Source organism: Pseudophryne corroboree, chromosome 1, assembly GCF_028390025.1.
Source record: "Pseudophryne corroboree isolate aPseCor3 chromosome 1, aPseCor3.hap2, whole genome shotgun sequence".
Lineage (NCBI taxonomy): Eukaryota > Metazoa > Chordata > Amphibia > Anura > Myobatrachidae > Pseudophryne > Pseudophryne corroboree.
Window position 1 is genome coordinate 515,538,472 of NC_086444.1, and position 27,047 is coordinate 515,565,518.

The window sequence follows — 27,047 nt, forward strand, 5'->3', positions numbered from 1 at the left end:
GGGAAGGAGGTTTATGCCCAAAAACTCACGATACATGGCCCCATTCATCCTCTCCTTAATATGGATCAGTCGTCCTGTCCCCTTTGCAGAAAAGCAGCCCCAAAGCATGATGTTTCCACCCCCATTCTTCACAGTGGGTATGGTGTTCTTGGGATGCCATTCATCATTCTTCTCCCTCCAAACATGGCGAGTGGAGTTTATACCAAAAAGTTCGATTTTGCTCTGATCTGACCACATTACATTCTCCCAATCCTCCTCTGGATCATGCAGATGGTCACTGGCAAACTTTAGATGGGCCTGGACATGTGCTGGCTTAAGCAGGGGGACCTTTCGGGCGCTGCAGGATTTTAATCCATGACTATGTATTGTGTTACTAATGATGACTTTTGTGACTGTGGTCCCAGCTCTCTTGAGGTCATTGACCAGGTCCCCCCGTGTAGTTCTGGGCTGATTCCTCACCGTTCTCAAGATCACTGATACACCACGTGGTGAGATCTTGCATGGAGCCCCAGGTCGAGGGAGATTGTCAGTGATCTTGTATTTCTTCCAATTTTTATAATTGCACCAACAGTTGACCTCTTCTCACCAAGCTGCTTGCCTATTGTCGAATAGCTCATCCCAGCCTTGTGCAGCTCTACAATTTTGTCCCTGGTGTCCTTAGACAGCTCTCTGGTCTTGGCCATGGTGGAGAGGTAGCAGTCTGACTGTTTGAGGGTGTGGACAGGTGTCTTTTATACAGATAACCAGTTCAAACAGGTGCCATTAATACAGGTAACGAGTGGAGGATAGAAGAGCTTCTTAAAGAAGTAGTAATAGGTCTGTGAGAGCCAGAAATCTTGCTGCTTGGTAGGTGTCCAAATATTTATTTTCCACAAGAATATACAAGTAAATTGTTTAAAAATCATACAAAGTGATTTCCTGTTTTTTCCCCCCCAGATTCTGTCTCTCACAGTTGAAGTGTACCTATGATGGAAATTACAGACCTCTCTCATCTTTTTAAGTGGGTCAACTTGCACAATCGGTGGCTGTCCAAATATTTTTTTGCCCCACTGTACATGCTACCACTAGGTGAAATAATCAGGCACCATGGCCTGGTCTACCACTGCTATGCCAATGATACACAACTGTACTTGTCCTTTGCTCCGGGCACTGAGAACCCAATAACAACCCTAAATGGCTGTCTAGCTGAGCTCCAGGAGTGGATGAGTGCCAGTTGGCTGCGACTGAACCCAGATAAAACAGAGGTCCTTATGATAGGACCACAAAATCAAAGGACAAGACTGCAGCATAGCCAACCAACTGGACTTACACTTGAGGACTCAGAATTACAAACCACTGATCGTACAAACTACTGAATCTTGTCGTTTTCCTGGATGGTGGCTTGACACTTAAACATCAGATATCAACCAAATCCTCATTCTTTCACCTGAGGAACATAGCCAGAATCAAGCACTAAATTCCCTCAGATGATCTGCCAAAAGTCATTTGTATCATCTCGATTAGAATGCCCTCTACCTTGGTATCCCAGCAAAAGAATTGCACCGCTTACAGCTGGTGCAAAACACAGCTGCCAGTCTGTTAACCAACCAGCCCTGTTTTAGCCACATAACACACATTCTCTACTCCATTCACTGGCTGCCTGTAAGATGGCAAATCATCTTCAAGATTGGCTTACTGAGTTTCAAAGCATTACATGACCAGGGCCCAAGGTACCTGAAGCAGCTTCTGATTCCATACTGCCCCACTTGATTACTGCAATCTGTAGATGAAGGACTGTTAGCAGTACCTAGAATCTCCCGTAATTCATCTGGGGTTGATCTTTTAGTCATGCGGCTCCGACTCTATGGAACTCACTTCCCCGCACAGTGCGAGACACCCCAACTATAGTATCCTTCAAAAATACAGTCAAGACTTTCCTGTTTACTCAATAATTTCCATAATGTCCCTTTGGTATCTCCATGCTCTCTGTATTTTATGTAACGCTTTCTGTACTTCATTGTTTCTGTACTATATTATGCTGTGTATCTGTTAAGCGCCTTGAGTCCTATTGGAGAAAGAGCTCTATATAAATAAAATTATTATTATTATTATTATTATATATAATGAAAAAGCAATGGTGAAGTAAGTTTAAAATAATATTTGCATAAGGATTAAAATAAATATATATAAGCTAGCATAGCTGATCCACAGAAATGCATAAGTAGTGATGTTACCCATCTGGAATCGAGGCGTGGAGTGGTTTTACTTCCATGGTAGGCCAGCGAGCTCAATAAGACCACAGTGCCAGTTTATGTGTGTTTCTACATATGTTCGTATGTGAGTATTACTAAGCCTTAAGTAAAGATGTCCTTGAATGTACTTAACCTTTGTGCACCCCTTATTTTTTCTTCTCTTTATACATTCAGATATGGCCCTTGTGGGCTAAGTTGGGCAGCTGCACTATGGCTATGGACACGATACTAAACATTTCATTTATTTAACTTCCGATTGTACATAGAGACTGTATTTTTGCATATTTACATTAAGTGTGTGTGTGTGTTAAATACACTGCCATACATTATATATACACATTATCTCTGTTCCTGATTAGATGTGAAATGTGGGTTCCCAGAGTAAATCATATAGCATTTCACCATCGGAACATTCTGCAATTTAACTGATGCGCAATGCCAGTCCCATAAACATTATTTAATAAGGTAAGCGCTCAAAGGCTGAGTGACAGGTGCCTCTTCAGGATGCTTGTAAATAATAACACTCTGCCTTTTATCTTTAAATAACCGGCGTTAAAATGTCTCTTTGCAGCAACATCACCAGGAGAGAAACACTGACAACAAAGAGCTATAGCACTTCCTGAAATGCACCACAGACTCGTGCATGACAGGCCTGTCCAAACAGATGAGAGGCAATGGTAACAGATCTCGCTGAGGCGTCAGGAGCTGTCTTCCTGACATGATCAGATGTGGTTGTCCAAGCATCACTTTGAGTCAACATTGTAATACCTGTCAGCTGCTTCCAGTGCTTACCCATGCAGGATATAGTAATCACCACATAACCTGATAGTTTCCTGATACCGATTGATTTCTGTCCCAAAAAACCTAATCGTTTTCCAATTTGGCTGAAATGGGGTTTGCAAGTAACAAGGGCCGAATCAATGTCTTATCTTTTAAATTAAATTACTTTAGTATGACAATTATTTGGCTAAGAACCTCTGTGTGTCAGGCTGATAAATGAGAAATAACTCAAGTGCCAATAAGGATTGTTTCATAGTGACAAGGTTACAGGCAGATCTTCCACTTTAAGGACAAATATCATCATACAAGTACAATTAAGTTACGGCAGTTTTTATCATGTATATGGAGCCAAGAGGTGGGATAAATCATTACACTGGCTGGACAATCAAACAATGAAACATTATTCCCTATCTGGTATCTGGTCTCACTGTCGACAGTTACCATGTTATCATTCATAATGTCGACACTACAATACGGACATGGTTCAACATGTTTACAGACATGTCAACATCCTTTAAATGTCGACATTTTCACAATAACCGACATTCTCCGAATGCCGACAGTTGGTTTAGGCACCGCCCGGGAGGTTAGGGTTAGAAACTAGGGGGAATGTTAGAGTTGGTGACTAGGATTAAGGATAGGGGAATGATCCTCAATGGAATACTGCTCGTCAGATGCTGGCACCAGAACTGCTCATCATGTTACCGCCGGGGTGCAGAAGACACAGCTGGAAAGGCCACGGCAGCCGAGACCAGCTACAGGGCATCTGGAAAGTATTCACAGCGCTTCACTTTTTCCACATTTTGTTATGTTACAGCTTTATTCCACAATGGAATAAATAAATTTTTTCCCTCAAAATTTTACACACAATACCTCAACGTGAAAAAAAGTGTTTTTAAGATTTTTGCACATTATTAAAAATAAAAAACTAATGGGCCCTACACACTGGCAGATTTCACTGAACGATATGAACGAGAACTCATTCATATCATTCCGTGTGGAGGCAGGAACGATGCTCGGCCCCACGCTCGTTCATCGTTGGTGCCCCGTTGCTTATGCATGCAGGCCAATATGGACAATCTCTTTCATATTAGCATGCACTGCTATGGAGCCGGGTGATGGGGGGACTGAAGAAACTTCACTCCCACCGTCACTCCACCCCGCTGGGTCGCCCGCCGGCCGTATCGGTCGTCAGGCACCTCGGCGGCACATCGCCATATGTGTAGGACCTATAAGACATCACATGTACATAAGTATTCACAGCATTTGCTCAATACTTTGTTGATGCACCTTTGGCGGCAATTACAGCCTCAAGTCTTTCTGAATATGATGCCACAAGCTTGGCACACCTATCTTTGGGCAGTTCCAGCAGGTTGAATGGGAAGCATCGGTGCACAGTCATTTTCAGATCTCTCTAGAGATGTTCAATCGGATTCATGTCTGGCTCTGGCTGGGCCACTCAAGGACATTCACAGAGTTGTCCTGAAGCCAGCAGATATTTTTATGTACCCTTCCCCAGATTTGTGCCTCGAGACAATCCTGTCTCGGAGGTTTACAGACAATTCCTTTGACTTCATGCTTGGTTTGTGCTCAGACATGCACTGTGAAGTGTGGGACCTTACATAGACAGGTGTGTGCCTTTCCAAATCATGTCCAATCAACTGAATTTACCACAGGTGGACTGCAATTAAGCTGTAGGAACATCTCAAGGATGATCAGTGGAAACAGGATGCACCTGAGCTCAATTTTGAGCTTCATGACAAAGGCTGTGAATACTTATGTACATGTGATTTCTTCGTTTTTTTGTTTTAATAAATTTGCAAAAATCTAAAAAAAAAAAAAATCACGCTGTCATTATGGGGTATTGCGTGCAGAATTTCGAGGGAAAAAATGAATTTATTCCATTTTGGAATAAGGCTGTAAAATAACAAAATGTGGAAAAAGTGAAGCGCTGTGAATACTTTCCGGATGTACTATAAGTGACCGCTAGGCCACCAGATACATTTTGTTGACATGTCCTACGTGTTACTGTGTACCCATAATGCATTTTGAAATGCCCATTTTCACGGAGTTCTGCGCATGCGCAGTAGAGTCTGAGCGCTCTAGTGCTCAGACTCTCCCCGCTGCCGGCAGAGAGGAGGGGGCCCGAACGGAGGAGCCCGTGAATACGATTATCTATGATGGTAAAGCAACCAGTAATCATTTGTTCTCCATTGTGCGACTGTATCCTCTCTTCGTATTGTCTACACCAGTGGTTCCCAAACGGTGTGCCTAGGCACCCTGGGGTGCCTCAGGACACTTGCAGGGGTGCCTTGGATTGATGGTCCAGGACCAATCAAAATTATTTCTGGTCAATATAATAAGCAAAACCAGTGCTGGTGGCTGCAAATCATAAAATATGTGGACAAATAGAAGCTAATCTTGTTCGTCACCACATAATGGAACCTAAAGATGATATATAAACACAATTTTTGATTTAACATTTATTTCAAAATTTCTCACTAAGAAATTTTTGGCCTAGGGGTGCCGTGAATAAAATTCTGATACTCTAGGGTGCCATGATTCCAGAAAGTTTGGGAACCACTGGTCTACACAATTCCAGTCCCAAAAAGTGTATCCCCATCTATACAGTGCATGGAGAGGACTAGTCACACTGGATTGGCTTGTCTAACAATGACTGGACAATTGGTTACAATTCTTATTATCCAAGTAAAGCTGGCAACACACTGCCTTATACAATCGTCAGGCTAATCCTGATTTCAGCTGATCCGCCTGATGATGTACAGTATAGGTGTGTGTGCAGGAGCGTTATATGATAAACGGCTTAAAACGCTCCTGCAAATGGTCCTATCGGGATGTAGCATCTTATGTGCAGATTATTATTTAAACTGCCCGACCTCCTAATCCATTGAAGAACATACACACTGAGCTACTTCTAGATCAGTGTGAACGGGAGTCACACCGATCGGATAACCGAACCAAGGTTTGGAGCATTTATCTGATCTGCTAAGTGACTGGCATAGTGAGTACTAACACTTACCCATCATTTTCTCTTGCAAGATTTCTAATATAGTTTATAGGCTTACCATACTATCCCTTTAAACTGGGACACTCATGAATTACACAGGTTCTGTGGCTGATTAAATCCAAGTGACATGCAGGATTGAAGTCAGCCAGCTGCAGAATCTATAATACATGAGTGCCAGTCAAAGGGATAGTATGGTCAGCCTACTAATATATAAACCCCAAAATGCCTGTGAAAATAACAAGCCTAGTAATATGCCAGGGACTAACGGAAATACATTTTCAATCTACATAACAAACCCTAACAGTTCTTTTGACTAACACAGCAATGCATCGCAGACCTTGAAAGTAGTGAGGAACAATCTGATTTTTTTTTTGTGTATCAGAGGCAACACTGTAATAAATATGTAATCATGTTAATTAGTAATTACAGCTTGTTACAGACAATTTTCCCAATTAGGTATGCAGTAATGAAACTAACTAACTAACTAACTAACTCAGTGTTTCCCAACCACGGTCCTCAAGGCACACTACCAGTGCAGGTTTTAGTGATATCCAGGCTTCAGCACTGGTGACTTAATTAGTAGCTCAGTTATTTTGATTTAACCATCTGTGCTGCAGCCTGGATATCACTAAAACCTGCACTGTTGGTGTGCCTTGAGGACCGCGGTTGGGAATGCCTGACCTAACTAAATAAATAAATACAGTGCAGCATTCACCAAGTATTTTGCAATGTATACCTCCCAACATTGTCAAACCTGGAAGCGGGACATCTCAGTTGCAAGCTCCTAAAAAGAGGGCGTGGTCTCACAGCAATGCCGCAATCACGTACCACGCCCCCATTTTCCGTAACTGTGGGGGAATGTGCACAGCATCTATTCACCACAGAGCTGCTAGTGATATAAGCCTCCCAACTACCCCCCCCCCCTTTCCCCCACTCACCACGGGACACTGCGGCCCGCGGCTAGGACAGCGGAGCAGTCCCAAAAACAGACCTGTCCTGCGAAAATCAGGACAGTTTGGAGGTATGCAATGGCTTATATTTAAGCATGGCCTTATATTCATTCACATACTGTATCTGCACAAGAGAAATGCAGAAATACAATGTAATGCTGCAGGTACCTGGATCAGCTAAACCTGTTGTTTCCAGTAAAATGTAGTCAAACTTCCCTTTCTTCTGCATTAGATTTTCTATTGCTTTCAGTCCATTGTCCCTGTAGCAAAAAAGGGGTCATACAGGGTATAAACATGAACATATTTTCTGTAACAGCTGAAGTTAAGAAAGTGGAAGGTTCCAACATCTGGAGCAAGAAGCTAATTATAATGCACTGCAAGCGGTGTGTGCAGATTAAAAGAGCTTCCCCTAGATAGGATGGAAAGAGCATTATGAATTATTAGCTTGTGGTACAATGTTTTGTGCTCTGCAACACTGGTGCCTGGGTACAACTTCCAAACCCAATGGTGAAATCAACAAATTTATACCACAATCCCACTGGTGTTGCTTTATCGGTTTCTGGCGTTTATATTTCACCTCTAATAATAACAGTTTGTTACTAGTATTTATTAGATATCTGGAGCTCCTTGCAGGCTTGGTAATAAATGTACCCACAGTAAATGGGAAGAACAGAGCACATTACATTCCAAAACTACAATGCGAGGAACAGCGGTAGTATGTAACACAATATGGCTGTACATGAATGTTGCTGATAAAACAGTAATAATCTGGTAGTTAAACCAGAGACAATGCTAGACACATGCATAATTATGATCGAAACACAATTAAGAGGATTAGATGGTGAATTCTACGCATATTTAAATGCCTTTTTACTCTAAACTTTACTTTTTACACTTTCAGGAGCCAAACAAAGATGACCTTAACCAAAAGTCTACTTCAGATTTGAAAAGCCATACTTTGTGTAGTAACTTGTAGTTTTTAACCTTTCTTACAATGGGTCTGGGTCCATCCCCACACCTCCTCTGTCCTTGTCCCCATACTCTGTACACGTCTCCAGCCCTCCTCACTATACTTAACCTCCTCATCTGCTATGTCTTGCAGGCAGTGTGGATCATTGGAGGGTGGCTCCTGTCTGCAGAGCATGCCCCAGATCACACTGTACATGTCAGAAACATAACAGATGCTCCCCTATCTCTAGCAAATTTTCACTTACTTTACTGAACAGCATAAGCATCCATTTCTTAGCTCCAACCACTCCTCATATAGTTCTCCAGCCTGACTGATGGCTAATGACTTTTCTACTGCACTCCCTGTAAAGAAAACACAAAAAATACATTGCAGAAACATTGTACAAGAGATATATACACACACGAGGCGTGCAAAGCAACCCATAGAATTGTTTGTGCAGTAGGTACCCTGTTCGCTTTTTGTTAATTTTATCCTTGTATGTTCTATTTCATGTATTTGTATTTGCACATTGTAGCCAATGTAACGCACCCAACATGGCTGCCTCGTCTGGTGCTCTGTGTAGAATGAAAAGTACATGGTTGTGGATCTCTCTGAGTATTTTATCTGTCCCATTGTATGTCATCAGTTTCAGGAATTGCCTATTTGGCCCAGTGTAATCCTATGTAGTGTGTCTCTAAATGGCTGCCTCATCTGGATTCTCCGAGGGTATGATGAAAAATTCTTGCAACTGTTGATCCAAAATGGTCGCCACATACTTTGTAGTATCTCAATCCTCTGTGTATTTAATGCTTTTTCTAAATCTTTTTATTGTCTTTATTGTTTCTGTACTGTATTATGTAACTTCGATCTGTTAAGAGCTCGGAGTCCTATTGGAGAAAGACTGCTATATAAAATAAGATTTTACTTACCGGTAAATCTATTTCTCGTAGTCCGTAGAGGATGCTGGGACTCCGTAAGGACCATGGGGAATAGACGGGCTCCGCAGGAGATAGGGCACTTTAAGAAAGCTTTGGACTCTGGGTGTGCACTGGCTCCTCCCTCTATGCCCCTCCTCCAGACCTCAGTTAGGGAAACTGTGCACAGAGGAGATGGACAGTACGAGGAAGGATTTTTGTAAATCTAAGGGCGAGATCCATACCAGCCACACCAATCACACCGTATAACTTGTGATAAACTACCCAGTTAACAGTATGAACAACAACATAGCCACGGTTCAACCGATAAACTATAACATAACCCTTATGTAAGCAATAACTATATACAAGTATTGCAGAAGAAGTCCGCACTTGGGACGGGCGCCCAGCATCCTCTACGGACTACGAGAAATAGATTTACCGGTAAGTAAAATCTTATTTTCTCTAACGTCCTTGAGGATGCTGGGACTCCGTAAGGACCATGGGGATTATACCAAAGCTCCCAAATGGGCGGGAGAGTGCTGATGACTCTGCAGCACCGATTGAGCAGACAGGAGGTCCTCCTCAGCCAGGGTATCAAACTTATAGAACTTTGCAAAGGTGTTAGACCCCGACCAAGTAGCTGCTCGGCACAACTGTAATGCCGAGACCCCTCGGGCAGCCGCCCAAGAAGAGCCCACTTTCCTAGTGGAATGGGCCTTAATCGATTTCGGTAACGGCAATCCTGCTGTAGAATGCGCCTGCTGAATCGTGTTACAGATCCAGCGAGCAATAGTCTGCTTTGAAGCAGGAGCGCCAACCTTGTTGGCCGCATACAGAACAAACAGAGCTTCAGTCTTCCTGATTCTAGCCGTTCTGGTCACATAAATCTTCAAAGCCCTGACCACATCCAGGGACTCGGAATCCTCCAAGTCCCGTGTAGCCACAGGCACAATAGGTTGGTTCATATGAAAAGGTGAGACCACCTTTGGCAGAAATTGAGGACGAGTCCTCAACTCTGCCCTAACCACGTGAAAAACCAAGTATGGGCTTTTATGTGATAAAGCCGCCAATTCTGAAACACGTCTAGCCGAAGCTAATGCCAACAACATGACCACTTTCCACGTGAGGTATTTCAACTCCACAGTTTTGAGTGGTTCAAACCAAGGTGACTTGAGGAAACGTAACACCACGTTAAGATCCCAAGGCGCCACCGGAGGCACAAAGGGAGGCTGAATATGCAGCACCCCCTTCACAAAAGTCTGTACTTCAGGAAGAGAGGCTAATTCTCTTTGAAAGAAAATGGATAAGGCCGAAATTTGGACCTTTATGGACCCTAATTTTAGGCCCAAAGTCACTCCTGTTTGAAGGAAGTGAAGCAGACGGCCCAAATGGAACTCCTCCGTAGGAGCAGCTCTGGCCTCACACCAAGAAACATATTTCCGCCATATACGGTGATAATGTTTTACCGTCACGGCTTTCCTAGCCTTGATCAGGGTAGGAATGACTTCCTCCGGAATTCCTTTTTCCGCTAGGATCCGGCGTTCAACCGCCATGCCGTCAAACGCAGCCGCGGTAATTCTTGGAACAGACAGAGCCCCTGCTGCAGCAGGTCCTGCCTTAGAGGAAGAGGCCACGGATCTTCTGTGAGCAACTATTGCATCTCCGGATACCAAGTCCTCCGTGGCCAATCTGGAACAATGAGGATTGTTCTGACCCTGCTCATTCTTATTATTCTCAACACTTAGGGTATGAGAGGAAGAGGAGGAAACACATAGACCGATCTGAACACCCAAGGTGTCACCAGAGCGTCTACCGCTACCGCCTGAGGGTCCCTTGACCTGGCGCAATACCGCTTTAGCTTTTTGTTGAGACGGGATGCCATCATGTCGATTTGAGGCAGTCCCCATCGATCCGTGATCTGTGCGAAGACTTCTTGATGAAGTCCCCACTCTCCCGGATGCAGGTCGTGCCTGCTGAGGAAGTCCGCCTCCCAGTTGTCCACCCCCGGGATGAACACTGCTGATAGTGCGCTTACATGGCCTTCCGCCCAACGTAGAATCCTGGTCGCTTCTGCCATGGCCACTCTGCTCCTTGTTCTGCCTTGCCAGATTATATGAGCCACTCCCGTGACGTTGTCCGACTGAATCAGAACCGGTTTTCTCCGAAGTAATTCCTCCGCTTGACACAGGGCGTTGTATATGGCCCTCAACTCCAGGACGTTGATGTGGAGACAAGTCTCTAGGTTTGACCAGAGACCTTGGAAATTTCTTCCCAGTGTTACTGCTCCCCAGCCTTGGAGGCTTGCGTCCGTGGTCACCAGGACCCAGTCCTGAATGCCGAACCTGCGACCCTCTAGCAGGTGAGCACTGTTCAGCCACCACAGGAGAGATACCCTGGTCCTGGGAGACAGGGTGATCCTTTGATGCATTCGTAAATGGGACCCGGACCACTTGTCCAAGAGGTCCCATTGAAAGGTCCTCGCATGGAACCTGCCAAAAGGGATGGCCTCGTATGAAGCCACCATCTTCCCCAGGACCCGCGTGCAATGATGCACTGAAACCTTTTTTGGTTTTAAGAGGTTCCTGACCATGGCTATGAGCTCCTGGACCTTTTCGATCGGAAGAAAAACCTTTTTCTGGTCTGTGTCTAGAATCAGGCCCAAAAAGGTCAGACGCGTTGTAGGGACTAGCTGGGACTTCGGTATATTGAGAATCCAGCCGTGTATCTGCAACGTCTTCATGGGCAGAGACACACTGTCCAGCAACTTCTCCCGAGATCTCGCCTTTATGAGGAGATCGTCCAAGTATAGGATAATTGTGACCCCCTGCCTGCGCAGGAGCACCATCATTTCCGCCATTACCTTGGTGAAAATCCTCGGGCCGTGGAAAGCCCAAACGGCAATGTCTGAAATTGGTAGTGACAGTCCTGCACTGCAAATCTCAGGAACGCCTGATGAGGGGGGAATATCGGAACATGAAGGTATGCATCCTTTATGTCCAGGGACACCATCCAATCCCCCCCCTCCAGGCTGGCGATGACCGCCCTGAGTGATTCCATCTTGAACTTGAACCTCTTCAAGTACAGGTTCAGAGATTTTAGGTTTAAAATGGGTCTGACCGTTTCGGAACCACAAACAGGGTCGAGTAATATCCCTCTCCTTGCTGGAGATGAAGAACTGTGACAATCACCTGTTGAACATACAATTTTTGAATTGCCGCCAACACTAGCTCCCTCTCTGACAGGGAAGCCGGCAGAGCCGATTTGAAAAACCGACGAGGAGGCAAGTCTTTGAATTCCAGCCTGTATCCCTCAGAAACGCTCTCTAATGCCCAGGAATCCACCTGCGAGTGAACCCAGACGTGGCTGAAAAACCGAAGACGAGCCCCCACTAGATCTGCCTCCCCCCGGGAAGCCCCAGCGTCATGCGGTAGACTTTGTCACAATCCATGCAGTTTCTCCTTCATGCCTGCGGTGGCGCTCTCTGCTCTGGTGCTCAGCACTCTCTGCTCTGTATCTGCAGCTTGGTAATTAGCTGTTACCACAGCTGTGAGCAGCACCTGAACTCACTACTTAGGCCAGCCACACAGGCTCCCTGTTGCCAGTTCATCGTGTCAAAGTTGTTTCAGCTCCTGGTCCTGGTTATGCTGGTCTCTACTACTAAATCGTCCATAGAACTGCCAGACTCTACCACAGTGCAATCCTGTCATCCTGCTACAGTGCAATCCTGGTACGTGCATACTCTACCACAGTGCAATCCTGTCATCCTGCTACAGTGCATATTCTAACAGTGCTATCCTGTGATCCAGCTGCAGTGCAATCCTGGTACATGCATACTCTACCACAGTGCAATCCTGTCATCCTGCTACAGTGCATATTCTACCAGTGCTATTCTGTGATCCAGCTGCAGCGCAATCCTGGTACGTGCATACTCTACCACAGTGCAATCCTGTCATCCTGCTACAGTGCGTATTCTACCAGTGCTATTCTGTGATCCAGCTACAGTGCAATCCTGGTACATGCATACTCTACCACAGTGCAATCCTGTCATCCTGCTACAGTGCATATTCTACCAGTGCTATCCTGTGATCCAGCTACAGTGCAATCCTGGTACGTGCATACTCTACCACAGTGCAATCCTGTCATCCTGCTACAGTGCATATTCTACCAGTGCTATCCTGTGATCCAGCTACAGTGCAATCCTGGTACGTGCATACTCTACCACAGTGCAATCCTGTCATCCTGTTACAGTGCATATTCTACCAGTGCTATCCTGTGATCCAACTACAGTGCATCCTGCTATGGTGCAATATCCACTACTGAACAATCCTATTGCAAAGTGCCTTCACAGTCCACAGTGTCTCTAGTATTTCCACAATCTACACCGTTTTCAAGTATTCAGTCTCCTGGCATCCCATGTCCCCTCAGTTCTCCCTTTCTTTTTGTGTTCTCTAGTTATTCCTGGTTGATATTTATTGTTTACAGTTGTACACTGCTTTATTAAACTTACTATTATACCGTGAACATCAGTCCCTGCTAATATGTTCTCAAAATGGGAAATCCAAACGGATTCTGATAGACTTTGCAGAGGCAGGGGAGGACTTTTGCTCTTGGGAACTAGCTGTGTGCAGCTTCTTTCCCCTACCTTTCCCTCTGGCAACAAAGGACGATCCCCGTACCTTTTTGTTTTTATTGGAACGAAAAGGACTGCATTTGATAATGAGGTGCCTTTTTTGTATGCTGCGGGGGGACAGAAGGTAAGAAATTCGACTAACCAGCCGTAGTCGTAGAGACAAGGTCCGAGAGGCCGTCTCCAAACAACTCCTCCCCTTTGTAAGGCAAGGACTCCATATTCCGCTTTGAATCGGCATCTCCTGTCCACTGTCGGGTCCACAAGAGCCGCCTAGTAGAAATAGACAGAGTTTATTCTGGAGCTTAATAAACAAATGTCTCTCTGAGCATCTCTCATATACAAGGCAGCATCTCTGATATGCTCTATGGTCATTTGAATAGCATCCCTATCTAAGGTGTCAATCTCCGTAGATAAGGAATCTGCCCATGCCACAACCGCACTACAAACCCAGGCCGACGCCATAGCCGGTCTAGCAATAGTACCTGAATGAGTGTAAATGTGCTTCAAGGTAATTTCCTGCCTGCGGTCAGCAGGTTCCTTGAGGGAAGCCGTATCCTGAGAAGGCAGTGCCACCTTTTTGGACAAGTGTGTCAGCGCCTTGTCTACTTTAGGCGAAGATACCCAGCGTATCCTATCAGTTTGTGGAAAAGGATACGCCATAAGAATCCTTTTGGGAACTTGTGGTCTCCTATCCGAAGATTCCCAAGCCTTTTTGCACAATTCACTTAGTTCAAATGAGGATGGAAAGGTGACTTCAGGCTTTTTCCCTTTATACATGTGTACCCTCGTGTCAGGGACCGGGGGTTCTTCAGTAATATGCAAAACCTCTTTAAATGGCAATAATCATGTACCGAATACCTTTTGCCACCTTCGGCTGTAATTTTGTATCTTCATAGTCGACACTAGAGTCAGTATCTGTGTCGGTATCTGTGTCATCGATCTGGGATATGGTGCGCTTCTGAGACCCCGAAGGGCCTGGCACCACAGGGACAGGCATGGACTGGCTACCTGACTGATCCCTAGCTTCTGCCTTGTCTAACCTTTTATGCAGGAGATTCACATTTGCATTCAAGACATTCAGCATATCCACCCATTCCGGTGTCGGCGTTGCCAACGGCGACATGACATTCAAGCACTCCCCCTCCACATTAAGCGAGCCTTCCTCGTCAAACATGTCGACACACGCGTACCGACACACTTCACACACACAGGGAATCCCTTTCCTGAAGACAGTATCCCTGTCAAGGCCCTTTGGAGAGACAGAGAGAGAGTATGCCAGCACACACCCCAGCGCAATGATCCTGGAGACCAACACAAAATGTTTTTCCCCAGCGGGGCTGTATAATATGTTATCCGCCAATTATGTGCCCCCCCCCCCTCTCTTTTAAACACCCCTTCACCGTGTGTAAGCAGGGGAGAGTCCGGGGAGCTTCCTCTCAGCGGTGCTGTGGAGAGAAAATGGCGCTGGTGAGTGCTGAGGGAGAAGCCCCGCCCCCTCGGCGGCGGGCTTCTGTCCCGCTCAAACTTACAAAAATATGGCGGGGGCTCTTTTATATACATGTACAGTGCCCACCTGTACATGTATATTGTCTTTTGTCATAAGAGGTGTTTATATTGCTGCCCAGGGCGCCCCCCCCTGCGCCCTGCACCCTTACAGTGACCGGAGTGTGTGAGGTGTATGAGAGCAATGACGTACAGCTGCAGTGCTGTGCGTTACCTCCGTGAAGCTGAAGGCTTCTGCCGCCTGACGACTTCTGTCTTCTGTTCTTCTAGCTCTGTGAGGAAAACGGCGGCGCGGCTCCGGGGGTGGACGCCCAGTAAGAACCTGCGTTCACCCCCTCTGGAGCTAATGGTGTCCAGTAGCCGAGGAAGCAGAGCCTATCTTAGACAAGAAGGTCTGCTCCTCTCTCCTCAGTCCCTCGATGCAGGGAGCCTGTTGCCAGCAGTGCTCCCTGTGAAAAAGTAGAAAAAGTAGAGAAAAAATCCAAACAAAAATGCTTTTAGGCAGAGAACTCAGGAGAGCTCTCTGCAGTGCACCCATCTTGCTCTGGGCACAGTGTAAAACTGAGGTCTGGAGGAGGGGCATAGAGGGAGGAGCCAGTGCACACCCAGAGTCCAAAGCTTTCTTAAGGTGCCCTATCTCCTTCGGAGCCCGTCTATTCCCCATGGTCCTTACGGAGTCCCAGCATCCTCAAGGATGTTAGAGAAAATAAGATTTTACTTACCGGTAAATCTATTTCTCGTAGTCCGTAGTGGATGCTGGGGACTCCGTAAGGACCATGGGGAATAACGGGCTCCGCAGGAGACTGGACACTCTAAAGAAAGATTTAGTACTATCTGGTGTGCACTGGCTCCTCCCTCTATGCCCCTCCTCCAGACCTCAGTTAAGGAAACTGTGCCCGGAAGAGCTGACATTACAAGGAAAGGATTTTGGAATCCAGGGTAAAACTCATACCAGCCACACCAATCACACCGTATAACTCGTGATAAACTTACCCAGTTAACAGTATGAACAATAACAGAGCATCAGATAAACCCTGATGCAACTATAACATAACCCTTATTTAAGCAATAACTATATACAAGTATTGCAGACAATCCGCACTTGGGACGGGCGCCCAGCATCCACTACGGACTACGAGAAATAGATTTACCGGTGAGTAAAATCTTATTTTCTCTAACGTCCTAGTGGATGCTGGGGACTCCGTAAGGACCATGGGGATTATACCAAAGCTCCCAAACGGGCGGGAGAGTGCGGATGACTCTGCAGCACCGAATGGGCAAACACAAGGTCCTCCTCAGCCAGGGTATCAAACATGTAGAATTTTGCAAATCTGTTTGAACCCGACCAAGTAGCAGCTCGGCAAAGCTGTAATGCCGAGACCCCTCGGGCAGCCGCCCAAGAAGAGCCCACCTTCCTTGTGGAATGGGCTTTCACTGATTTTGGATGCGGCAATCCAGCCGCAGAATGAGCCTGCTGAATCGTGTTACAGATCCAGCGAGCAATAGCTTGCTTTGAAGCAGGAGCACCCACTTTGTTGGATGCATACAGGATAAACCGCGAGTCAGTCTTCCTGACCCCAGCCGTTCTGGTTACATAATTCTTCAAAGCCCGGACTACGTCAAGCAACTTGGAATCTTCCAAGTCACAAGTAGCCGCAGGCACCACAACAGGTTGGTTCAAATGAAAAGATGACACCACCTTTTGCAGAAATTGCGGACGAGTCCGCAATTCTGCCCTGTCCATCTGGAAAACCAGATAGGGGCTTTTACATGACAAAGCCGCCAATTCTGACACACGCCTAGCTGAGGCTAGGGCCAACAGCATGACCACTTTCCACGTGAGATACTTTAGCTCCACAGTCTTAAATGGCTCAAACCAGTGGGATTTCAGGAAACCCAACACCACGTTAAGATCCCAAAGTGCCACTGGTGGCACAAAAGGGTGCTGAATATGCAGCACTCCCTTAGCAAACGTCTGAACCTCAGGCAGTGAAGCCAGTTCTCTGTGAAAGAAAATGGATAGGGCCGAAATCTGGACCTGTATGGACCCTAATTTTAGGCCCATAGTCACTCCTGACTGTAGGAAGTGCAGGAATCGACCCAGCTGGAATTCTTCTGTAGGGTCTTCCTGGCCTCACACCAAGCACATATTTTCGCCATATACGGTGATAATGCTTTGCCGTCACGTCCTTCCTAGCCTTTCAGCGTAGGAATAACTGCATCCGGAATGCCTTTTTCCGCTAGGATCCGGTGTTCAACCGCCATGCCGTCAAACGCAGCCGCGGTAAGTCTTGGAATACACAGGGCCCTTGTTGCAACAGGTCCTGTCTGAGAGGCAGAGGCCATGGGTCCTCTGTGAGCATTTCTTGCAGTTCCGGGTATCAAGTCCTTCATGGCCAATCCGGAACAATGAGTATTGTTCTCACTCCTCTTTTCCTTACAATTCTCAGCACCTTTGGTATGAGAGGAAGAGGAGGAAACATATAGACCGACTGGAACACCCACGGTGTTACTAGTGCGTCCACAGCTATCGCCTGAGGGTCCCTTGACCTGGCACAATACCATTTTAGCTTTTTGTCGAGGCGGGACGCCATCATGTCCACCTGTGGCAGTTTCCGTTGATTTGCAATCTGCATGAAGACTTCTTGGTGAAGTCCCCACTCTCCCGGGTGGAGGTCGTGCCTGCTGAGGAAGTCTGCTTCCCAGTTGTCCACTCCCGGAATGAACACTGCTGACAGTGTGCTTACGTGATTCTCCGCCCAGCGAAGAACTCTGGTGGCTTCTACCATCGCCACCCTGCTCCTTGTGCCGCCTTGGCGGTTTACATGAGCCACTGCGGTGATATTGTCTGACTGGATCAGAACCGGTTGGTCGCGAAGCAGGGTCTCCGCTTGACTTAGGGCGTTGTATATGGCCCTTAGTTCCAGGATATTGATGTGAAGGCAAGTCTCCTGCCTTGACCACAGCCCTTGGAAATTTCTTCCCTGTGTGACTGCTCCCCACCCTCGGAGGCTTGCATCCGTGGTCACCAGGACCCAGTCCTGAATGCCGAATCTGCGACCTTCGAGAAGGTGAGCACTCTGCAGTCACCACAGGAGAGACACCCTTGCTCTGGGGGATAGGGGGATAGGGTGATTAACCGATGCATCCGAAGATGTGATCCGGACCACTTGTACAGTAAGTCCCATTGGAAGTTATGGAACCTGCCGAAGGGAATGGCCTCGTATGATGCCACCCTCCTTCCCAGGACTCGAGTGCAGTGATGCACTGACACCTGTTTTAGTTTTAATAGATTCCTGACCAGTGTCGCGAGCTCCTGAGCTCTATCGGGAGATAAATATTTTTCTGGTCTGTCTAGGATCATGCCTAGGAGAGGCAGATGAGCTGTAAGAACCAACTGCGACTTTGGAATATATAGAATCCAGCCGTGTTGCCGTTTCACTTCCAGAGAAAGTGATACGCTGTTCAGCAACTGCTCTCTTGATCTCGCTTTTATGAGGAGATCGTCCAAGTACGTGATAATAGTGACACCTTGCTTCCGCAGGAGCACCATCATTTCCGCCATTACCTTGGTGAATATTCTCAAGGCCGTGGAGAGACCAAACGGCAACGTTTGAAATTGGTAATGACCATCCCGTACCGCAATTCTGAGGTACGCCTGATGAGGTGGATAAATGCGGACATGAAGGAATGCATCCTTTATGTCCCGAGTCACCATAAAATCTCCCCCTTTCAGGCTTGCAATCACCGCTCTTAGCGATTCCAACTTGAACTTGAACCCTTTCAGGTATATGTTCAGGGATTTTAAATTCAATATGGGTCCGACCGAACCGTCTGGTTTCGGGACTACAACATGGTCGAATAATAACCCCCTCCTTGTTGAAGGAGGGGAACCTTGACCACCACCTGTTGAAGATACAATTTATGAATTGCAGTTAACACTATTTCCCTCTCGTGGGGGGAAGCCGGCAGGGCCGTCGGTGAGGGGGCATCTTCTCAAAGTCCAGCTTGTATCCCTGAGACACAATATCTATTGCCCAGGGATCTAACAGGGAGTGAACCCACTTGTGGCTGAACTTACGAAGGCGTGCCCCCACCGGGCCTAGCTCCGCCTGTGGAGCCCCAGCGACATGCGGTGGATTTTTGTAGAGGCCGGGGAGGACTTCTGTACCTGGGAACTAGCCGTGTTGTGCAGCTTCTTTCCTCTGCCCCCGCCTCTGGCAAAAAAGGACGCACCTCGGACTTTCTTGTTTCTTTATTCGAAAGGCTGCATTTGATAATGTCGTGCTTTCGTAGGCTGTGCAGGAATAGAAGGCAAAAATAAGATTTTACTCACCGGTAAATCTATTTCTCGTAGTCCGCAGTGGATGCTGGGAACTCCGTAAGGACCATGGGGAATAGACGGGCTCCGCAGGAGACTGGGCACTCTATAAGAAAGATTTGGTACTATCTGGTGTGCACTGGCTCCTCCCTCTATGCCCCTCCTCCAGACCTCAGTTAGGATACTGTGCCCGGAAGAGCTGACACAATAAGGAAGGATTTTGAATCCCGGGTAAGACTCATACCAGCCACACCAATCACACCATATAACTCGTGATACTATACCCAGTTAACAGTATGAAATATAACTGAGCCTCTCAACAGATGGCTCAACAATAACCCTTTAGTTAGGCAATAACTATAAACAAGTATTGCAGACAATCCGCACTTGGGATGGGCGCCCAGCATCCACTACGGACTACGAGAAATAGATTTACCGGTGAGTAAAATCTTATTTTCTCTGACGTCCTAGTGGATGCTGGGAACTCCGTAAGGACCATGGGGATTATACCAAAGCTCCCAAACGGGCGGGAGAGTGCGGATGACTCTGCAGCACCGAATGAGAGAACTCAAGGTCCTCCTCAGCCAGGGTATCAAATTTGTAGAATTTAGCAAACGTGTTTGCCCCTGACCAAGTTGTAGCTCGGCAAAGTTGTAAAGCCGAGACCCCTCGGGCAGCTGCCCAAGATGAGCCCACCTTCCTCGTGGAATGGGCTTTCACTGATTTAGGATGCGGCAATCCAGCCGTAGAATGCTCCAGCTGAATTGTGCTACAAATTCAGCGAGCAATAGTCTGCTTAGAAGCAGGAGCACCTATTTTGTTGGGTGCCTACAGGAGAAGAAGCGAGTCAGTTTTCCTGACTCCAGCCGTCCTGGAAATATAATTTTTTTAAGGCCCTGACTACGTCCAGTAACTTGGAATCTTCCAAGTCCCTAGTAGCCGCAGGCACTACAATAGGTTGGTTCAAGTGAAAAGCTGATACCACCTTAGGGAGAAACTGGGGACGAGTCCTCAATTCTGCCCTATCCATATGGAAAATCAGATAAGGGCTTTTACATGACAAAGCCGCCAATTCTGACACATGCCTGGCCGAAGCCAAGGCCAATAACATGACCACTTTCCACGTGAGATATTTCAGATCCACAGTTTTAAGTGGCTCAAACCAATGTGATTTCAGGAAACTCAACACCACGTTGAGATCCCACGGTGCCACAGGAGGCACAAAGGGGGGCTGAATATGTAGCACTCCCTTTACAAAAGTCTGAACTTCAGGCAGTGAAGCCAGTTCTTTCTGGAAGAAAATCGACAGAGCCGAAATCTGGACTTTAATGGAACCCAATTTTAGGCCCATAGTCACTCCCGACTGTAGGAAGTGCAGAAAACGACTCAGCTGAAATTCCTCTGTTGGGGCCTTCCTGGCCTCACACCACGCAACCAATTTTCGCCAAATACGGTGATAATGGTTTGCGGTTACTACTTTCCTGGCTTTTATCAGCGTAGGAATGACTTCCTCCGGAATGCCCTTATGCTTTAGGATCCGGAATTCAACCGCCATGCCGTCCAACGCAGCCGCGGTAAGTCTTGGAACAGACAGGGCCCCCGCTGTAGTAGATCCTGTCTGATCGGTAGAGGCCATGGGTCCTCTGATATTATTTCTGTAAGTTCTGGGTACCAAGCTCTTCTTGGCCCATCCGGAACCACGAGTATCGTTCTTCCTCCTCGTTTTCTTATTATTCTCAGTACCTTTGGTATGAGAGGCAGAGGAGGGAGCACATAAACCGATTGGTACACCCACGGTGTCACTAGAGCGTCCACAGCTATCGCCTGAAGGTCCCTTGACCTGGCGCAATATCTCTTTTGTTGAGGCGGGACGCCATCATGTCCACCTGTGGCCTTTCCCAACGGTTTACCAACAGTAGGAAGACTTCTGGATGAAGTCCCCACTCTCCCGGGTGTAGGTCGTATCTGCTGAGGAAGTCTGCTTCCCAGTTGTCCACTCCCGGAATGAACACTGCTGACAGTGCTAAGACGTGATTTTCCGCCCATCGGAGAATCCTTGTGGCTTCTGCCATCGCCATCCTGCTTCTTGTGCCGCCCTGTCGGTTCACATGGGCGACTGCCGTGATGTTGTCTGACTGGATCAGTACCGGCTGGTTTCGAAGCAGGGGTTTTGCCTGACTTAGGGCATTGTAAATGGCCCTCAGTTCCAGAATATTTATGTGCAGGGAAGTCTCCTGACTTGACCATAATCCTTGGAAGTTTCTTCCCTGTGTGACTGCTCCCCAGCCTCGAAGGCTGGCATCCGTGGTCACCAGGACCCAGTCCTGTATGCCGAAACTGCGGCCCTCTAGAAGATGAGCACTCTGCAGCCACCACAGTAGAGACACCCTGGTCCTTGGAGACAGGGTTATCAGTTGATGCATCTGAAGATGAGATCCCGACCACTTGTCCAAGAGGTCCCACTGGAAGGTCCTTGCATGGAACCTGCCGAATGGAATTGCTTCGTATGAAGCCACCATTTTTCCCAGGACTCGTGTGCAGTGATGCACCGATACCCGTTTTGGTTTTAGGAGGTCTCTGACTAGAGATGACAGCTCCTTGGCTTTCTCCTGCGGGAGAAACACTTTTTTCAGTTCTGTGTCCAAAATCATCCCCAGGAACAGTAAGCGAGTGGAAGGAACCAGTTGTGACTTTGGAATGTTTAGAATCCAGCCATGCTGTTGTAGCACTTCCCGAGATAGTGCTACTCCGACCAGTAACTGCTCCCTGGACCTCGCCTTTATAAGGAGATCGTCCAAGTACGGGATAATTAAAACTCCCTTTTTTCGAAGGAGTATCATCATTTCTGCCATTACTTTGGTAAACACCCTCGGTGCCGTGGACAGTCCAAACGGTAGTGTCTGGAATTGGTAATGGCAATCCTGTACCACAAATCTGAGGTACTCCTGGTGAGGAAGGTAAATGGGGACATGCAGGTAAGCATCCTTGATGTCCAGGGATACCATGTAATCCCCCTCGTCCAGGCTTGCAATAACCGCCCTGAGCGATTCCATCTTGAACTTGAATTTTGTTATGTAAGTGTTCAAGGATTTCAAATTTAAAATGGGTCTCACCGAACCGTCTGGTTTCGGTACCACAAACAGTGTGGAATAGTAACCCCGTCCTTGTTGAAGTAGGGGCACCTTGACTATCACCTGCTGGGAATACAGCTTGTGAATTGCCTCTAGTACAGCCTCCCTGCCTGAGGGAGTTGTCGGCAAGGCAGATTTGAGGAAACGGCGGGGGGGAGACGCCTCGACTTCCAGCTTGTACCCCTGAGATACTACTTGAAGGATCCAGGGATCCACCTGTGAGCGAGCCCACTGATCGCTGAAATTTTTGAGGCGGCCCCCCACCGTACCTGGCTACGCCTGTGGAGCCCCCGCGTCATGCGGTGGACTCAGAGGAAGCAGGGGAAGAATTTTGATTCTGGGAACTGGCTGCTGGTGCAGCTTTTTCCCTCTTCCCTCGTCTCTGTGCAGAAAGGAAGCGCCTTTGACCCGCCTGCTTTTCTGAAGCCGAAAGGACTGTACCTGATAATACAGTGCTTTTTTTAGGCTGTGAGGAAACCTGAGGTAAAAAATTTTTATCCCAGCTGTTGCTGTGGATACGAGGTCCCAGAGACCATCCCCAAACAATTCCTCACCCTTATAAGGCTCTATGTGCCTTTTAAAGTCAGCATCACCTGTCCAGTGTCGGGTCTCTAATACCCTCCTGACAGAATGGACATTGCAATAATTCTGGATGCCAGCCGGCAAAATATCCCTCTGTGCATCCCTCATATATAAGACAACGTCTTATGTTCGCATAATAGTATCCCTGTTTGAAAGGGGTACAGACCACGCTGCAGCAGTCTGCAGGTCTCAGTCTAGTACCTGAGTGTGTAAATACAGACTTCAGGATAGCCTCCTGCTATTTATCAGCAGGTACCTTCAAAGTGGCCGTATCCTAAGACGGCAGTGCCACCTTTTTTGACAAACGTGTGAGCGCCTTATCCACCCTAGGGGATATCTCCCAGTGTAACTTATCCTCTGGCGGGAAAGGGTACGCCATCAGTAACTTGTTAGAAATTACCAGTTTCTTATCGGGGGAACCCACGCTTTTTCACACTTCATTCACTCATTTGATGGGGGAACAAAACACTGCCTGCTTTTTCTCCCCACACATAAAACCCTTTTTTGTTTTTAGTGGTACTTGGGTTAATGTCAGAAATGTGTAACACATTTTTTATTGCCGGGATCATGTAACGGATGTTCCTAGTGGATTGTGTATATGTCTCAACCTCGTCGACACTGGAGTCAGACTCCGTGTCGACATCTGTGTCTGCCATCTGAGGGAGCGTTGATGGCCTTTGAGACGCCTGGGCAGGCGCGGGCTGAGAAGCCGGCTGTCCCATAGCTGTTACGTCATCCAGCCTTTTATGTAAGGAGTTGACACTGTCGGTTAATACCTTCCACCTATTCATCCACTCTGGTGTCGGCCCACAGGGGACGACATCTCATTTATCGGCATCTGCTCCGCCTCCACATAAGCCTCCTCATCAAACATGTCGACACAGCCGTACCGACACACCGCACACACACAGGGAATGCTCTGACTGAGGACAGGACCCCACACAGCCCTTTGGGGAGACAGAGAGAGAGTATGCCAGCACACACCGGAGCGCTATACAATGTAGGGATAAACACTATCACTGAGTGAATTTTCCCCAATAGCTGCTTGTATAAACAATATTGCGCCTAAATTTAGTGCCCCCCCTCTCTTTTTAACCCTTTGAGCCTGAAAACTACAGGGGAGAGCCTGGGGAGCTGTCTTCCAGCTACACTGTGAAGAGAAAATGGCGCCGGTGTGCTGAGGGAGATGGCTCCGCCCTTTTTCGGCGGACTTTTCTCCCGCATTTTTCTGTATTCTGGCAGGGGTAATTACCACATATATAGCCTCTGGGGCTATATATTGTGGTTATTTTGCCAGCCAAGGTGATATTATTGCTTCTCAGGGCGCCCCCCCCCAGCGCCCTGCACCCTCAGTGACCGGAGTGTGAAGTGTGTATGAGGAGCAATGGCGCACAGCTGCAGTGCTGTGCGCTACCTTGGTGAAGACTGAAGTCTTCTGCCGCCGATTTTCCGGACCATCTTCATGCTTCTGGCTCTGTAAGGGGGACGGCGGCGCGGCTCCGGGAACGAACACCAAGGACGGGTCCTGCGGTCGATCCCTCTGGAGCTAATGGTGTCCAGTAGCCTAAGAAGCCCAAGCTAGCTGCAAGCAGGTAGGTTCGCTTCTTCTCCCCTTAGTCCCTCGATGCAGTGAGCCTGTTGCCAGCAGGTCTCACTGTAAAATAAAAAACCTAATTTAAACTTTCTTTCTAGAAGCTCAGGAGAGCTCCTAGTGTGCAACCAGCTCGGGCCGGGCACAGAAATCTAACTGAGGTCTGGAGGAGGGGCATAGAGGGAGGAGCCAGTGCACACCAGATAGTACCAAATCTTTCTTATAGAGTGCCCAGTCTCCTGCGGAGCCCGTCTATTCCCCATGGTTCTTACGGAGTTCCCAGCATCCACTAGGACGTCAGAGAAATATCAGAATTACCAGCGATAGCTGTGGAGACCAGGTCCGAGAACCCTTCTCCACACAATCCTCAGCCTTCCAAATGCCTCTTAAGTCGGCATCATCTGTCCATTGCATATTCTACAGGACACGTCAAGCAGAAATCGACATAGCTTTGACTCTAGGACCCAGTATACTCATGTCTCTTTGGGCATGTTTAATTATATATATATATATATCATACATATATACATATATATACATACTAGGGTCTCAATCTCTGCTGATAAGGTACCTGTCCACGCTGCCACAGCTCTATAAACCCATGCCGACACAATCGCCGGTCTGAGTAGTATACTAGAATGTGCACGCTATCTGCAGGATCCCTGAGAATAGCTAGTGCTACCTTTTGGGCAAACGGGACACCCTAGGGGAAGATTCCCATCACATCCTGGCCCTAGTGGGGAAAGGATACTGCTTGAGAATTTTTTGTGGGAAGCTGCAGTCTCTTGTCTAGAGTTTCCCGCTCTTTTTCCTCATGAGAGGAGGGAAATTTACCTCAGCTTTCTTCCCCTTAAACATGTGTACCCTTGTGTCAGGGACAGATGAGTCATCAGTGATATGCAAATCATCTTTTATTACAATAATCATATATTGAATACCTTTCAACCATTTTGGCTGTAACTTTGCATTATCGTAGTCGACACTGGAGTCAAACTCCGTGTCGATATCAGTGTTTATTATTTTGGATAGTGAGCATTGTGAGACTCTGAAGGTCTCTGTGACATAGGGACAGACATGGGTAGATTTCCTGTCTGTTCTCTAATCTTTTGTGCAATAAATTCACCTCAGCCCTTACACATATCCAAACAGGTGTCGGCGTTGTCGACGGAGACACCCTCTCACACACATTTTTGCCCTATCTCCTCCTTAGGGGAGCCTTTTACCTCAGACATGTCGACACACACGCACCGACACACCACACACACAGGGGATGCTCTATGTGAAGACAGTTCCCCCACAAGGCCCTTTGGAGAGACAGAGAGAGAGTATGCCAGCACACACCCCAGCGCTATATGACCCAGGAATCACACAGTAACTTAGTGTTAACCCAGTAGCTGCTGTATATATTGTTTTTGCACCAAATTGATATGCGCCCCCTCTCTTTTTACCCTCTTCTATTGCAGGGGAGAGCCTGGGGAGCTTCTCTCAGCGGATCTGTGGAGAGAAAATGGCGCTGGTGAGTGCTGAGGAAGAAGGCCCCGCCCCCTCAGCGGCGGGCTTCTGTCCCGTTTCTGTGTAAAAATAATGGCAGGGGCTCGTACATGTATACAGTGCCTGACTGTATATATGTATAATTTTGCCAAAAGGTATCTTAATTGCTGCACAGGGCACCCCCCCCTGCGCCCTGCACCCTACAGTGACCGGAGTGTGTGGTGTGCTGTGGGAGCAATGGCGCACAGTTGCAGTGCTGTGCGCTACCTTAAGTGAAGACAGGAGTCTTCAGTCGCCGATTTCGATGTCTTCATGCTTCTGCTGCTTCTGTTCTTCTGGCTCTGCGACGGGGACGGCGGCGCGGCTCCGGGAACGGACGATCAAGGTTAGGTACCTGTGTTCGATCCCTCTGGAGCTAATGGTGTCCGGTAACCTAAGAAGCGCAACTTAGCTGCAGTGAGTAGGTTTGCTTCTCTCCCCTCAGTCCCACGTAGCAGAGAGTCTGTTGCCAGCAGAAGCTCTCTGAAAATAAAAAACCTAACAAAATACTTTCTTTTCTAGCAAGCTCAGTAGAGCCCACTAGGAGCACCCAGCTCTGGCCGGGCACAGATTCTAACTGAGGTCTGGAGGAGGGGCATAGAGGGAGGAGCCAGTGCACACCAGATAGTACTAAATCTTTCTTTAGAGTGCCCAGTCTCCTGCGGAGCCCGCTATTCCCCATGGTCCTTACGGAGTCCCCAGCATCCACTAGGACGTTAGAGAAATATAAAATTACTACTACTATATTATACTGTATGTTTCAGGATCTGTTATGTGGAATGTGATGGATTAATCTAAAACATGAACTGATAGAATGTTGTCACCCAATGTAGAGTTCTTTCTAATCTGCTCTAGACTTTGAACCCTTATTTCTGATTTGCATTACCCTAGTATCGCACAATCC

General features: G+C 47.3%; 1 protein-coding gene across 1 annotated transcript in view; it reads right to left on the bottom strand.

Moving 5' to 3' along the window:
* Positions 1–27,047, bottom strand: part of LOC134896596 (zinc-regulated GTPase metalloprotein activator 1-like) — a 227,316-nt gene that overhangs the window by 173,064 nt on the left and 27,205 nt on the right. The window contains exons 4-5 of the mRNA XM_063913930.1: positions 8,204–8,300; positions 7,158–7,249 (exon numbers count right to left, since the gene is read on the bottom strand). Coding sequence (XP_063770000.1) covers positions 7,158–7,249; positions 8,204–8,300 — 189 coding nt within the window. The remainder of the gene's footprint in view (positions 1–7,157; positions 7,250–8,203; positions 8,301–27,047) is intronic.